This window comes from Anopheles funestus, chromosome 3RL, assembly GCF_943734845.2.
Source record: "Anopheles funestus chromosome 3RL, idAnoFuneDA-416_04, whole genome shotgun sequence".
Taxonomy (NCBI): Eukaryota; Metazoa; Arthropoda; class Insecta; order Diptera; family Culicidae; genus Anopheles; species Anopheles funestus.
The window spans coordinates 76,763,761-76,779,138 of NC_064599.1; the positions used below are offsets into that span (position 1 = coordinate 76,763,761).

Here is a 15,378-nt window from a genome sequence, read left to right on the forward strand (position 1 = left end):
TGTCTTGGTTTCGTTGACATTAATTTCCCGAACCAGGATAGTCAGTCATATAAAGGAATTAAAATTTGCGCAACTCATAATATCTGGTTATTATTCAAAAAGGTAGTTTGTGCTCAAAATTTTATTTATTGCATTCTCGTCGTTGTACACAATATAAGAAATGTAAAATAAAAGTTCTCGGCTTAAAAAGCTAAATATAAATTTTTCAAGATTTTCACGTAGCTTAAATCTCTAAAACACAGCTTTTACAGACCATCATCTCATCGCAAGGCACCGTTAATGGCCACTGTGCGACCTATGCTGCTGGTATGGGGTCAGATTGTGATCGAAGATTTGCAACGTTCGATACGCATTAGATCCGCGTTCCCGAAGTGTTCTACCGAAACCGGTCATCATAAGAATATTTTGCAGTCCACCACCGGTTGTTTTCTTCCTCTAAATGCTAAACTAAAAGTCTCTCAGACAAATGAGAGGACCATAAAAGTTGCAGTTAAGATGGAATTATCGACGATATCGCACGGTGACGAAAAAACACAATTAATTTCAGTCACTTTAACGCGGTTTTAGTGATTGTGTGTGCGGACAGTTCTAACGCCGATCTGAAACCGTGGGATATGCTCAATTAATTTGTTTCCTCATGTTTTTTTTTCTTCCTTTTTTTCCCCTTTGTAATCAGAACAATCATAATCATAATTTAGGATTCTTTTCTACGCGCAGAACTTGTTAGGCAAACGAGATACAAATTAATCCCATCAAATGCTATTCATGCGAACAACAAAAGCATTCTTATGCTTAGATAAAAATGAGGAACGTATGGGATAGTACACCGATATGAATGAACTGAACCAACCGCGAACAAACCAAACTACAGTCCTAGGGATATTTTTATACGCGGTCCGCTGTAGGCCGAAAAATAGGTTAATTACAAACGAGCATCGATTGGCTAGAATTCATTCTCTGTTTTGAAATGAATTAAAAATTCATAAATTGATTAATTAATCATACATTTTAATTTCAATTTAATATTTAAATTTAATCACTGGTTACATTAAATAATATGCTTCCTTTCCTTAATAAGAATTAGCAAAAAATTAATCATAATCATACTTAACATCCAAAAACATCATTTTTACCATGTTGCCAGATAATTAAAAGGCCTTAAAGATCGTTAAATGAAACGCTTTAAAAGTATTCAATCTAAATGACGTCACAAAAACGTTTTGTATTGTTACTCGTTCCAAATAGCTTCTACTGGAGATTTTCTGAGAGATTTTATAATTACTACAAAACTGCTCGAATTCATAAGATAAAATAGAAAGCATATAAACTAACATAAACTTTAAAACATCATCGCAACTAAAAGCTCTAGCAAAAAGTATTAGGGAAAGGTTTACATTTGTATAAAGAGCATTTTTTTGTTCAACTATGAGATTTCCAACCGCAGAACTTCCGTACCGTATTCCGTAACAATATCAATATCAATATTTGATATTGATCCGGGACGATGAAAAGGATTTTTTTATTTTATGTTAAACTCATTTTAAAGCCATTTTAATTTGCTTTCATGATTTAAAAATTTTAAACGATAAACAATTTGTTTTAAATTGTTTTTTCCAATTCTATTGATTCTCTATTCATCATTTCGTATGCCATGCAATGTAGTTAAGTGTGAATATTTTCTTTGTGACTTGTGATTGAAATCTTCGGCTTGGCTTAACGACCTCTAAGGTCATTTATTGGCTTACTAGACTTATTTTTACGACGTACCGGAGCCTTTTATCACATACATCACCGGATTGATCCCAAGAATTAACGTATTATTGTAGAAATAAATTTAATCGACATTTTCCTAGCAAAAGCATGTTCATTTGCACAGTACAAAAACATTACAGAAAATAAACATTACAACAAATTGAGATTGCTCAATTCCCTAATACAGAACCTATTCAAAACTATTAAAACGGTCAAAACATTGCTATCAACTTATAAACCATTGAAAATATGTAGATTTACAAAATGAAAATATCAAGCATACGAATCGCTACGAAGTGTTTTGTGAACCTTTACAAACGTCAAACACGTAAATTGTGAGCTTAATCGAACGATGGTATATAACTCACCGTTCGCGTCCGTGTCGTTCGTATGTCATTAGAGGAAAATGTATTTTATTGTTATACCATTTCCCGAAGCATTTCGATGCTAATATATCTTGTCGTTTCCACCATTCCGTTCTCAAGGATGTCGGTTAATAGGTTGTCAAACATTAGCCCACCATTCAGCTGACCGAACCTAGAATAAGGCCGCGTTTGACTACTTAAAAAAAACCTTGGTAGCTAGCAAAACGTAAACCATCAGCAAGATGGCACCAGAGAAAACCGGTGTCGTTTTCTGTTCTGGCACATCTAACACACTAGAGCTAGAACGCACCGCACAGTAGTACGCAATCGTGTGCGTCAAGCCAAATTAGCCACAAGCGCAAGCTCAACCCCTTGGCGTCGCCGTTAGAAATGAATATTAATAAAGGCCTTCGGCAGTTTCGCCCGTGCAGGATGGACGGCTTTCCGGTTATGGGATCATCGCAAACGAGAAACCCAACACAACTTCTGCAATCGAACTAGTTTAAATTGATAACATATCGTAAAACGAGGGATGTTTGGTATGAAAATAAAAGGCCAATTCAAAAAAAATCAAGCCACATTCATTCTAATTTAAAACCGAGTACGAGACAAATGGTTCCAGCAGCATCCTTTCACGCGGAACACTTTCGATCGTTCACTCTTTGCTCAATCGCTGTTTTATCCTTTCCATTGGAGCTCGTAAGTTGCTTTTTATGGTTTCAGATCACAGCTCGACGAAAATAGCATGCCGTAGCGTTAAATCTACAAAAGGAAAGAAATCTTCTTTTTTCTTCTTACCCAAGTAGCTTGCAGTTTGAAAGGGATGCACGCTTTTGCCAAAAAAAAACAAGTAAATAAAATAAACATGAGGAACTGGTTCAGGATGATGCCACAAATTTTAGATCCGGAATCCATAACAACATAACAAGGCTACAATACAGAACTGGAGGCATGCAATCAAAAACATGTTCTTAGTTCTGGTAAAATAGAAGCGAATTTATGCAAAAACTACTGGAACGTCGGGCGCTCACATAATCAAATTGAACGACTTTGAATTAATTAGCAACGAAATGCATAGTTAATGCATTTCTACCAGCTTTTTGAAACGTGTCTAGTTTATTATTATTTTGCAAGAAATTTTTTTCAATTCTTTATTTGATTTTCTACTAATGAGCGCCATACAAAAACCACATGAACAACATTTCTTGAAAGGGAGTTTAATAGTTTTAAAAACAGCCATTTCTTCAACTCATATTGTTTCACATTTTTCAACTTTCATAAATAAGTAAAATAATGAAAAAGAAATTCGGCTTTACCCGACAGAATCGCGAATCAAATATTATACTATCCGAAACGTTTCCCCCGTAGCAAGGACTGACTATACGGCAATGTGGTAAAAACAAGTCTAGTAAGCCAGAAATGGCCAACATGACCTTGGAAGTCGTTAAGCCAAGGACAGAGAGAGAATTAAAAACTAATCAACAAGACAAGTAATCGCATATGATCCAATTTCGAACACGTTTTCACAAATGTTCTTTAATTTTCTAACCAGAAATACTCAAAGACCTGCAAATTGATTGACTTCGTATATTCGATATTTGAATATTGGTTTTATAAATATTTTTCACGATCTTCCTTTTTGGTTTCAAAACTTTTGGATTCGATCTTGTGTTCAAAGTTCGGTCTAGAAAGTTCTAATGGCCACATCTTACCCTCATTCGGACGATTGGTGTTCTTTACTGAAATATTTATCTCTAAACATCTCATCTCTTGCAGTGATTTCTTGGTGAAAATGCTCACCTCCTGCAGTTATGGTTGGTATAAATGTTGAGGCCAAGTCTGTCAAAATGTTAGCTTTCGAATTACTGATGTCATACTTCGTCGGGGGCGTTCGTTTGGGGTTATTACTCAAACGCTCAGATGCGCTAATGCGTAGATGGCTCGTGAAATCGGCCCGGTGAATAATGCATTTATTAATAGTGATGTAAAGATTTTTTCTTTCTGGTTTCTTCCCAGTTTAGCACTCCATGGTCAGGTTATCAAACCGTATCCACAAAACACGGTTGAAAATTGTACTGCTCCATCCACAGCTGCAGCAGAGCTCGTAATTTGAGCTCCACTGGACAAGCTGTGTTTTTCAGCAAAACGTTCAGCTAACTTCAATCTCCTTCTACACAGTCCATGCAACAATGATCGTAACAATGCAACTGAACGCTTAGATACCCTTCTTTTCAGGGGAATTCAGAACTTCCAGCAAGAAGGTACTTTTTTTTATCCTCGATCTAATCCTTAAGGACTCAAGTTTTAGTCGAGTGTATATTCCGCACACCACCATTGCTAAATGCTTGAAAACATCGGTGTCATCCTTGGAGTCAAGAATTCAATCGGTGAAACAATTGAAAATCGTGACACGTTTCAGAGATAAGATGAACAGAAACCAGAAGTTTAGGTCCTCTTGCATTAGTTCCCGGCACGGTTCCGATAGCACACCGCATCAATGTAGGTGCTGACACTTACTTATCAAGAAATCCATACTGCTCCATAAGATGATTGGATCTGCTGACTTTTGGCACATCTTCTGTCTACATTTTAGCTGTTTGATGGCCCTGTTAACTTCATACAAATACTGCTAGGGCTCAGTAGCGTTGTGGATATCGTTACACGCAATTTGATAAATAGCAATCTTACAAGTGTAACCGTGTCGTGTTCAACATCCTGTAGAACTTAAGTGTCTGCTCCGACCAAGACAGATGCGTTAATTAATTCGTACGACTCTTCAATGTAACACTGCTGGAAGATTCTGCTGTTTTTCCAGTCGTATGTAGTTCTACACCTTCTACTCACTCGTGATTAATTGGCAGCTGCTGCAGTTCAGACAGTGTGTGCCTTGTATAAAAACATGTTCTAGTCAGGAACGGAAATGCAAACCCGTTCAACATTGGTTTAACACCATCCACCTCTAATTAATTCACATATATTTTTGTGCAAAAATCGAAGCATCCGGTATGTTGCCTTTCCAGAATTTCCCTGCACACCTTTTCGGCCAGTTGTCCATTTTTAGACACTCTCGCCAAGAATAAGTATAGACTAAAGAATATGTGCGCGTTAATACCAACTATATGCCTACCGTATTCTTTTCGTCCTGTTTCCTGAACGCATAAAACAGGAACATTTCCAAATCGAAATTTGCTATTTGTAAAATATGCGACAGTTTGACGCCGGCGTTGTGGCGGCCTTTAAAACCATAAGATTAAAAACCATAAGAATTCCACCGCATCGTACCGGTACGTTAAGTAAGGAACGATAAGAGCAAATGTAAAACGAAGATCGTGCAAAACAAAAAACGGCCAAAAATCATCAAAATAGCAAGTGACCGGTAAGATTTAATGAAAACTCAGCGCCATAAGACAAATGGTAAGCATTAGATGAGTTTTTTTCCTTCTTTCCTTAAAGATAAAACAAGTTTTCGCTTTCATGTTTGTCTCCTTTTGTTTGTTTGGTTTTGTTTTGCGAATAGAAGGTGGGTTTTAGAACTACTGTCAGATCGTTTTAAATGAATAAAAAAGAAGATGAGTTTTGTCCACGATAGATAATGCTCGGACGAATATATCAAGCGAGCGAGAGTGGGATTGCATATGTTTAACGTTGGTTCGTTGGCGAACGCAGTTAACCCGATCGGCAAGATAAGTCGTTTAAATAAGACCATCCGACACGGCACCGATCAGCAACAGTTCTCTGCCAGAAGTTGAGTAACGCGGTTAAAATCGAAACGCGCAGACGGAAGTCCAACCGTACCGGGGCGCAGTGTCGATTGAGCACGACGGGCAGAAGGATATCTGCAGCGAAATTCAGAAAAGCATACTACGAACTATCGCGAAACAAGTTCCTATTCGAGTATCAGCTCAAGTGACGTGTCGCACCAAGTCGATTTTAGAGTGGAATATACGAATAAAAAGTAGAACAAGCTGTGATCAATAGTGATGTTTGTGGCGTTAAGTGTACATTGATCTACATGGTGTAATACAACATTTGAGTTTTTGTTTTGTGATAATTTATCAAAATGATAAAATATTTAGTGTTGGTAAGTTGGGTACGGTCCCAAGCTAGTATCAGATTGAAACCCCATGTCAAGTCCTGTCCTGTGGCTGCTTATAAATTATGCCAAAGAAACCCGAAATTGTACACCAAAGTGTATGCGACAGAGTTTTTTTCTTTCACCAAAGATGAAAAAAGTGAATTAAGCCGAATTAAAAAAATGAAGTTCGTGTTTTCAGTGTGTGTGTTTGTGTCTGTGTGTGTTTTTTTGTTGTTGAGTTTTTTTGCAGTTTTTAACTTGCACCAATTATGCTAAAAATGCGTCGAAGCTAAAGGATATAAGACATGCGCTTTGTTTTATTTTTTCTTCACTTTTCAATTTTAGAATAGTTCACTAAAGTGATGATTTGTGGTTAATATGTTAGAAAATATTTCCTTCTTTTTGCAAAAATCAAGGAATATCTGCTAAAAATATACGAAAAAAGCTATCCAATTTCCAGAACGCAAAACTTATCGCCATGCGCAAGTCGTTCATATAGCTGTTTTGCGCGCTGTATTTCACTTAAGAAAAGTCCTTCGTATCTCACAGTTGGTGAGCAATAGAAAGTAACGCAAAATGTTACGCTCTATGAATTTTGCAAATGTGAATGTTAATGCATTTCGAATAAACTTTAAAGCATCCAACGACATATGTCAAAATAAACCGTTCATAATCCTTAGATAAAATCAATCTTTTTGTTAAAGCCACATGATAAAGAGAGAAAGTAAAATTATATTCTACAAGCTACTGGGCTCCTCCATCATTTCCATTGCGAAACACGATCATATTAAATACGTATATAATCTTCGAGGACATAATGCTAATAGTTCACACAAAACACAACCAATGTAGTGTGAAATTTTGTTTGTATGCTACAGTTTAACCGGCCGATTGAAGCAGATAAGATATCCAAAAGATCCTTGTCAAGGCTTGTGAAACAATGCAACTGTTCACAGTACAAAACGGAATTTGCGTTATAATTCATATTGTCACACAATTTGTTCCTTTTTCACGCTTTTCACGCTTATGCAGATGTCAACAGTGGTTGTGCTAGTGAAAGCACTTCACTACGGTGACCAGGGTATCGACGTGAAGATCGCCGTGGAGAAGAACTCCAACTCGTACTTGAGCGGACGACTACCACAAGGATCGTTCGTGTATGGACTCAACGTGGAGAAGAAACAGGATAATCATTTCCAGCACAAAGTCAAGGATGCGGATGATGTGACGTACGGTTGCTATGGGTTCGTCGATCCGGACGGTAAGCCTCATCTCGTACACTATGTATCGGATCTTAAAGGATATCGTGTCGTGCCTCCGAATACCACCACCAAGATCTACATCTCGCGTCTCGAGGGTAGCATGTAAGTGTAAAAAAGGATAATATATACAGTAAACAGACTTGGAACGATCTTAACATATTGTTCACTTCTTCAGCAACAATCTCTATAAAGCATCGCAAGAAAAGAACGTCGAGTGGAAGGATCTGTTCTTTCCACCAGCCTGTAAACAAGCGTTGACGGATAATGATGTACTGATATCCTTACAACCTACCCCACCGACACCGCCAACACCGTCACCGCCAACTCGGAATCCGCCAAATCGGCCATCACCTCCCCCACCAATAGAACCGCCAACACCTTCCCCACCGGAAACACCTTCCCCACCACCAACACCTTCCCCACCGCCAACACCTTCCCCACCGAAAACACCTTCCCCACCGCCAACACCTTCCCCACCGAAAACACCTTCCCCACCGAAAACACCTTCCCCACCACCAACACCTTCCCCACCGGAAACACCTTCCCCACCGAAAACACCTTCCCCACCGAAAACACCTTTCAAACCACCAACACCGTCACCGCCAATTCGGAAACCGCCAAATTGGCCAACACCTTCTCCACCGGTAACACCGTCACCGCCATCTCCGTTACCGCCAAATCCGCCAACACCACCAACACCGCCACCACCAAACACTAAAGAGCCCAGGGTTCCCGAGTCTTCTATTAAGTGTAAAACGGTTGTACCACCTCCATCCAATGCGACCTGCTCAAAAGTGTGCGATGAGCTGAAGGACGAACTGAAGGCCATTAAGGATCAGTTGAAGACATTGCTCGATACACTGGCGCAGAAGCCGAAGAATGGGTCAGGTGGTAATGGAACCAAGTTTGCCTATTTCCCGGTGATGCTAAGCGATGGACTACCGGACGGTGTGGATGCAAGTTCGTCCAAGTTTGTGTTCCCGACAGTTCCGCAACAGTGCGGCAAGTAAGTCAGTAAGATGACGAAAGGCATAAAGCCTATGTGAAATCGAATAAAATGCTCATGTGGTTTAACGATTAGCTGCACCCGGCGTGCTTTGTAAAATTTTCGACAATAAAAAGGACATACATTTTAGAGCATTTGTCTTTAAGAGCAGAATATTTGAAAGAAATTTAACAGTTCGCGATTTTTTCTATCTTCATCTTCTTCAAATGTGGTAATTTTGTTTCCACTTAATAAAACACAAACTATTAATAGTAAATTCAGATGACATGTATCAGCGTGTAGACTTATTTTAACAATCGTTTACTTGTAAAATCAATTGCCAGAAATTTGACTAAGACGAGAAATTGAACGCTGCGCTACCCAATCGATGATTGTAGCGCCCTCTATGATCAAATGCAAGAAGCCCGCTACCACGACCGAATCGACCGTTGAATATTATTGTTACCAACATAATTGTAAAGAAAAGAAAAGCAGCTAACTTCTTCTTTTATAACCTTCCTACCTCCCAATGACACTGACGCGATGGCTCATTTTTTATCGTCCGTTTTCGATGTTTTAATCCCGTCCCAGATCAAGATTGTAATCCAGGATGTTTCAATTCTAGCTCCTGCAATAACAGTTCTAACAGTGCTAACAATTCTGATTATTCAAATGTCAATGCAATAAAACCAATGCAGGTCGTTGGCACCGCAAGTCGTATTCTGGCGGTGTCTTTGATATCCGGATCGCAACCTATGTGGTCTTGTATGAATTGTATTGCACTATCTATCTATCTATCTGTGTTTTTTTTCCTGTTGCATCCATCCAACCATCCATCATGAATTGTTACTTTTTGATCAGCATGCGACACTACCCGTGCATTATAAAATTCTCCGAAACACATGGCGCCTAAATGTAGGCTGGTTAAAACACATCACGAATACAGTGTGTACCGACAATGTAACACCATTGCTTTTCGGCAATGTATCTCCCAGGCGACAAATGTTGAATATTTGGGATTGATATCTAATTTTTTTTTCATAAAAGACCCTCTTCCTCTATTCGAGTGAACTTTGGCATTCGTTGGAAGCAATAGGCAAGTTTGATGATGCTTTTGCGTTACATATAAAGAAAATCTAATAAATCCTATGTTTGCTTTGTATTCTGAATGGTAAGTATTTTTCCGACGATCCGGATGGTATGAATGGTAAGTAGAAGTATAGAATTATGTTCGAGTCATATGCTGTTCTGCCCATAAGTACCCATGACGAAATGATAGCCCTTAAGAAAACCTAGTTGAATGACACTATTCCTTTATACTATATTGTTTATAACATATACGCCATGTAACAATGCGATCGCCATATTGGGAATAGGCAGAAGACCATATAATCTTCGCTCTTGAAATGCATTAAATTACATATTCTGCTAAGCTTATTACTGCGGAAGTTATACACACATGACTAAGCATGATTCGATCTTACTTGGTTATGCATTAATATGAACCTCGTAACGATTACCTCACGAGCTAATGTGAAATTTTCGAGCGGACGAAATCTTCGGACCTGGGCCAACTAGACCTTATATTCACCAATCCAATGGCCAACATAATCTATTCCGGAGTCTATTCTATTTTGTCGATATCGATTGATCAATCTCTATAGAGTTCAAATAGAAACGTTGAATCGGCTAAATACGCCAGCAACAGGTAGTGCGCTTAGGTTAAACATTATTGATAGGTCAGCAAAATTTTAGTATTTAAGATCGTTAATTTTAATTAATAAACCAGTATGTCTCAAAGTACACTGGAGCGGAGGTTTCAGAATTTAGTGCTCGAATCGGCTTGAACTGCGCCTGCCTTGGGAAATTTCCGAAAGAAGTTACGCATAAAACTACTCGTATTCGCGTATTCATTCTGAGAAAATCATATACTATTCTTGCAAATATGCTCGTAACAGGTCAATATTACATGTTGTGTTTTTGTTGTTGTTGTTGCATTAAACGGTTTTAATATCACAAAATAATAAAATCATACTTTCCTTTTTTTACTTTTTCGATTCTTTATTTTCTTTAGTTACTAACCTTTCACTTCCGCGAAAAGCCAAAGATCCCGGGACAAACTTCACCTTCAATCTAGTAAAACCGGCAACCGTTATTTCAAATAGTGTTTCTTTTTTATTACCAAATATCTTACAAAGCACAACTTATCGCTAAGCTCTTATACATAATCATTTGACTCGAATTCACACAGATAGTTATTACCTTTTGGATTTCCTCAACAAAACAAAAGGTAACAGCTGACTGATTCACTTACTTGCCGCACTGTTGCGGAACTGTCGGGAACACAAACTTGGACGAACTTGCATCCACACCGTCCGGTAGTCCATCGCTTAGCATGACCGGGAAATAGGCAAACTTGGTTCCATTACTACCTGACCCATTCTTCGGTTTCTGCGCTAGTGTATCGAGCAATGTCTTCAACTGATCCTTAATGGCCTTCAGTTCGTCCTTCAGCTCATCGCACACTTTCGAGCAGGCGGGCTGAGGTGCGAGATCTGCCGGTGGGGCCTCTACAATCGACGGACACAAATTGCTGGACGCGGTAAACTCCGGCTCTGGAACAGCTGGTGCTGGCGGTGGGGCGGCTGTGACGCGGCGAGTAGTTGGAGGGGGACGGCGTGTGGTGGATGGAGTACGCGGTGTCGGGCGTGGTGTGGTTGGTGGGGCGGATACCTTCGTTTCGGTGTACAGCTGCTTACAGGCCGGTGGGAAGAACAGATCCTTCCACTGGACATTCTTCTCCTGCGACGCCTGATACACGTTGTTGCTAAGGAAGGGACCAACGTTATAAGATCTTCCCAGGGCTTTTTACTAAATATGTATATTATTCTTGTAAACACTTACATGCTGCGCTCAAGGCGCGAGATGTAAATCTTGGTGGCGGAATCCGGAGGCACGATGCGGTATCCTTTAAGATCCGATACGTAGTGTACGAGATGAGGCTTACCGTCCGGATCGACGAACCCATAGCAACCGTACGTCACATCATCCGGGCCCTTTACTTTGTGCTGGAAATGATTGTCCTTCTGCTTCACCACATCCAGGCCATACTCGAACGAGCCTTGTGGTAGTCTTCCGCTCAGGTACGAGTTAGAGTTCTTCTCCACGTTGATCTTTACGTCAATGCCCTCCTCACCGAAGTGAAGTGCTTGCCCGACTGCAACAACCGCTGCAAACTATGTGCATCAAAGAGAAATTTTACGATAACAACAATAATGTTAGAATACATATCACGTTACGTCTTAAAAGCTCATTATTACCGAAATACAAAAAAAGCCACAACAATATAACCTCTTGAATTATAGACATCAAAACTCATAGGAAACTAAATATTATAAATGTATAAAAAAACGCTGTCCACCTATCACCTCACAACCTTGTTCCAGTTCTAGTAACATTCCAATCGGTGCAACAGTTGCGCTGTTTCACGAGCCTTGACAAGCAACTTTGGATATCTTATCTGCTTCAAACGACCGGTTAAGATGTCCCACACACGCCATTCCACACCACATTGGCCATGTTTTGTGGAAGCTAATCTCACCACGTCATTGTGATGCGTAAAGTAAGTTATGCAATCTCTTTCCATCTCCTTCTACACTCTCACATTCTCACCGTCGCTCTCTTTCATCCTTACAACTGCTTACTGCACAGGAGTAAATAAATCCTTCGGTGATAGATGATGAGATCGATACGTAAGATGAGATTGGTTTAAGATTGTCGTTCCTCTTTATCGCATTAGAAGATTATATTCTCGTTAATATGATTTGCATCTAAATCGGTTCTTTAAACGGTACATGAGCCGTTCGTCATTACATGCGTATACCGCAAGCATGTCACGCTTGTTTCGCAATGAAAACGATGGAGGTGCCTAGTAGCTTGTAGATTATGCACGTTTTCAACTCATGAAGCTTCACAGTGAGCTTTAATTTAAATTATTTTACCAAAGATAGAACAAATCTGGTAAAAAATATTTTACCAAAATAGAAAAAGTTCTATAACATTACCTCTATTTCACAAAATTTTTACTTTTAAACTTCTTTTGGATGTTTCTTTATCATTGACTTATAAAATTAAAAAAAAAAACAAACACACAAATTTTGATCAAAACACGATTTAAAACGATTTTTCTTATGCATACTTTTGAGAATTATTTTAATGTTCTTCATTATTAATATAACATAAAACTGCTGATTTGATATTTCCCCATAATAGCATAATACGAGCACTTAATCCCCCATTGTACTTACCAACAAACAATATTTAATCATTTTTTTTATAAATTATCACGAAACGTCTCTTTGCTGAAATATTCAGTTACACCATGTATATATATCGATCTTTCAACTAACTTCACCACCTTCACTGTTGCGCACAATTTTGTCCTACTTTATCCACTCGATACGAGACTCAAACAGGAACAGCTTTCGCAATAGTTTGTGGTTTAGTTTTCTGAATTTCGGTACAGATATCCTTTCACTGATTTGCTCGTCGTGTTCAATCAAAACTACGCCCCGGTACGGTTTGACGTTGGACTGCGCGTTTCGACTTTAACCGCGTTACTCAACTTCTGCCACACAACTGTTGCTGATCGGTACCGTGTCGGATGGTCTTATTTAAACGACTCCACTTCCCCATGCCAATCGAACGGACAGCATCCGGCATCGTTTCGACGCAAAACATATGCAATCCCACTCTCGCTCGCATGCTCGCTTCGTCCATGCGTTATCTATCGCTGACAAAACCCACCTTTTACACACAAAACAAAACCAAACTAACGAAAGAAGATGAAACATAAAAAACAACCCGAATATCACCAAAACCGTAGCGAACTAGCGAATCAGGCATGAAAGCGAAAACCTGTTTTCATCTGCAAAGAAAACAGACAAAACAAAAGCTCATCACATCGCGTCTCTACCATTGCGCGGGCGAAAGAGCTTCCTTTGCGGTAAGCACCTTCCTATTGAAACTTTGTTTTTGTTTACATCTTTCCCTTCGCATATTATTCTGATGTTTTTTTCTTTTTTTTTTTGCACGTTCTTCATTTTACGTTTGTTTTTGTCCCCTACTTGCTTAGCATACCGATACGATACCGCGGATTCTTATGATTTGAATCGCGATTTTTTGGAAAGGCTACGACAGTCCCGGCGTCAAACTGACGCACATTCTCGGAACGCTACAATCGATTTGCAAGTTTTCCTTTTTTAGTCATTTCGGGCCATGCTTTCCATCCATCGTGGCACAACAGCAAACCGGACCAAAACAATCCGGGAAGAATCCGTTGAATAACAATTTGGCAACAGGCACATATTCTTTACTCTGTTCTTATTCTTGCTGACAATGTCTAAAAATGGACAACAGACCGAAAAGGACGGGTAAAGAAAATCTCGGAAAGTCCACGATCGCGATCGATACGGGCAACACACCGGATGTTTCCGATTTCGCACAAATATATGTGAACTCTTTCACGATCGCGATCAACGGAGATCAACAAACGATGACGTGTATCGGGTTTACTTTCCCGTTCCAGAACATTACGGCCCGTCGTTTGGCGGGCTAATGTTGTTTGGAAAGCACAAATCTTGGTAAACAAAATTCCAAAGCGTATCAATACTATAACAAACACGTCAATGTTTTCTTTAGATTTGTGACAAATATTTAAATTAAAACAGTTATTGTGGCATATTCAGAAATGTGATTCAGCAATATCGCTCCCAAATTTTGTTGAGGGATAATATGCAAATTTTTACTTTACTGACACTTTCATAATGTTGTACTCATTGCAAAACAAGTGATCGTATTTTGATGGTTAGACTTTTTCTTGTTTATTTTATTTCCTTTGATTTTATCGCAATTTATGAAACACAACAAAGAATAAATAATAATCATTAAACTCATAAAAATATAAAAAAAAACAGATAATAAGCAGAGTTAGAATCACAAATGAAGATAAATCATCCACTATTGTTACTTGCCAACAAGTATTTAATATACAATTATATCTTAAAACGTTCAATTAGTCTTGTTTTTAAGTTTTCATTTGGAAGCTTTTTTTTGTTGAAATATTGCTAAAATAAAGTTAAATTATTCTACTTTAGTAAAAAAAATCGCTTTATTTTAATAAAAATTAAAATATTTCTTACTATACACCTAGCTATTATTAAAAAGAATATTTGATTGTTTGAAGTCTGCATGCATGACTTTCCTGAGGATTTTGTGTGGGGTACGTGGCCTTGAAAGTATGCATTTATTTGGCAAAACACCGTCTATTTTACAAACACCAGAATTCAGAAGAGGATTGCAGAAAATGATCGTAGCCATCTACTGATCAGGTCAAAACACAACCACACGTTTACTGGATCTTACATTTCCCAGAGCGGGAAAGCGCATCACTTTAAAGGAGGGGACAACGAGTTTCGGAACATGATGTAGTATTTTTTAGGAGATTTGTCCAGGATTCGTTTACTCTTCGATCAATTTCTCCTTCATGGAAAGAACAGTTTGAAACAAGTTGCATGATTTATGACTGAGACTAGAAATATGAAAAATTACCAATACCAAAAGTGTGATTGCATACTGACAGGCGCAAAAAACCCTAGATACCATCTGGCTGAAGGACAAATTGAAAATTTACTACAAATTATGATAGCAAATTTATCACACACCTTACGAAGCCTCTATTGTCTAAAATCTATGTTAAAATCGAAGCTCATATTACGATTCTCTGACCTGTACCCGCGAAGTGTAAGTTATGAAATAAAAAACGAACTAAAATATTGTTTATTATAAATTTCCGGTTACTAAATCACTAAAACCTGCTCCTACACCGATCTATCATCGAACCGTTTATGAAAACCACTCTATTAACCCACCAAACTGGTA

At 38.6% G+C, this 15,378-nt stretch overlaps 2 protein-coding genes across 3 annotated transcripts; one reads left to right on the forward strand and one right to left on the reverse strand.

Annotated features, from left to right (window-relative positions):
- Positions 1 to 5,535: 5,535 nt before the first annotated feature.
- Positions 5,536 to 8,600, forward strand: LOC125767049 (nascent polypeptide-associated complex subunit alpha, muscle-specific form-like). 2 transcript variants are annotated; one of them, XM_049433293.1, is made up of 4 exons: positions 5,536 to 6,198; positions 7,225 to 7,556; positions 7,630 to 7,832; positions 7,971 to 8,600. In XM_049433293.1, the coding sequence occupies exons 1-4, from the start codon at positions 6,178 to 6,180 to the stop codon at positions 8,462 to 8,464; spliced, it is 1,050 nt and encodes a 349-aa protein (XP_049289250.1). In that variant the 5' UTR covers positions 5,536 to 6,177; the 3' UTR covers positions 8,465 to 8,600. The 2 variants fall into 2 exon arrangements, with proteins under 2 accessions (XP_049289250.1, XP_049289249.1); XM_049433292.1 differs by having other exon boundaries at positions 7,630 to 8,600.
- A 1,937-nt stretch (positions 8,601 to 10,537) lies between these two features.
- Positions 10,538 to 13,929, reverse strand: LOC125767073 (uncharacterized). Its single transcript, XM_049433323.1, has 3 exons — positions 12,747 to 13,929; positions 11,344 to 11,675; positions 10,538 to 11,266 (listed from the first exon to the last, which is right to left on the reverse strand). The coding sequence occupies exons 1-3, from the start codon at positions 12,765 to 12,767 to the stop codon at positions 10,750 to 10,752; spliced, it is 870 nt and encodes a 289-aa protein (XP_049289280.1). The 5' UTR covers positions 12,768 to 13,929; the 3' UTR covers positions 10,538 to 10,749.
- Between the last annotated feature and the right edge of the window lie 1,449 nt (positions 13,930 to 15,378).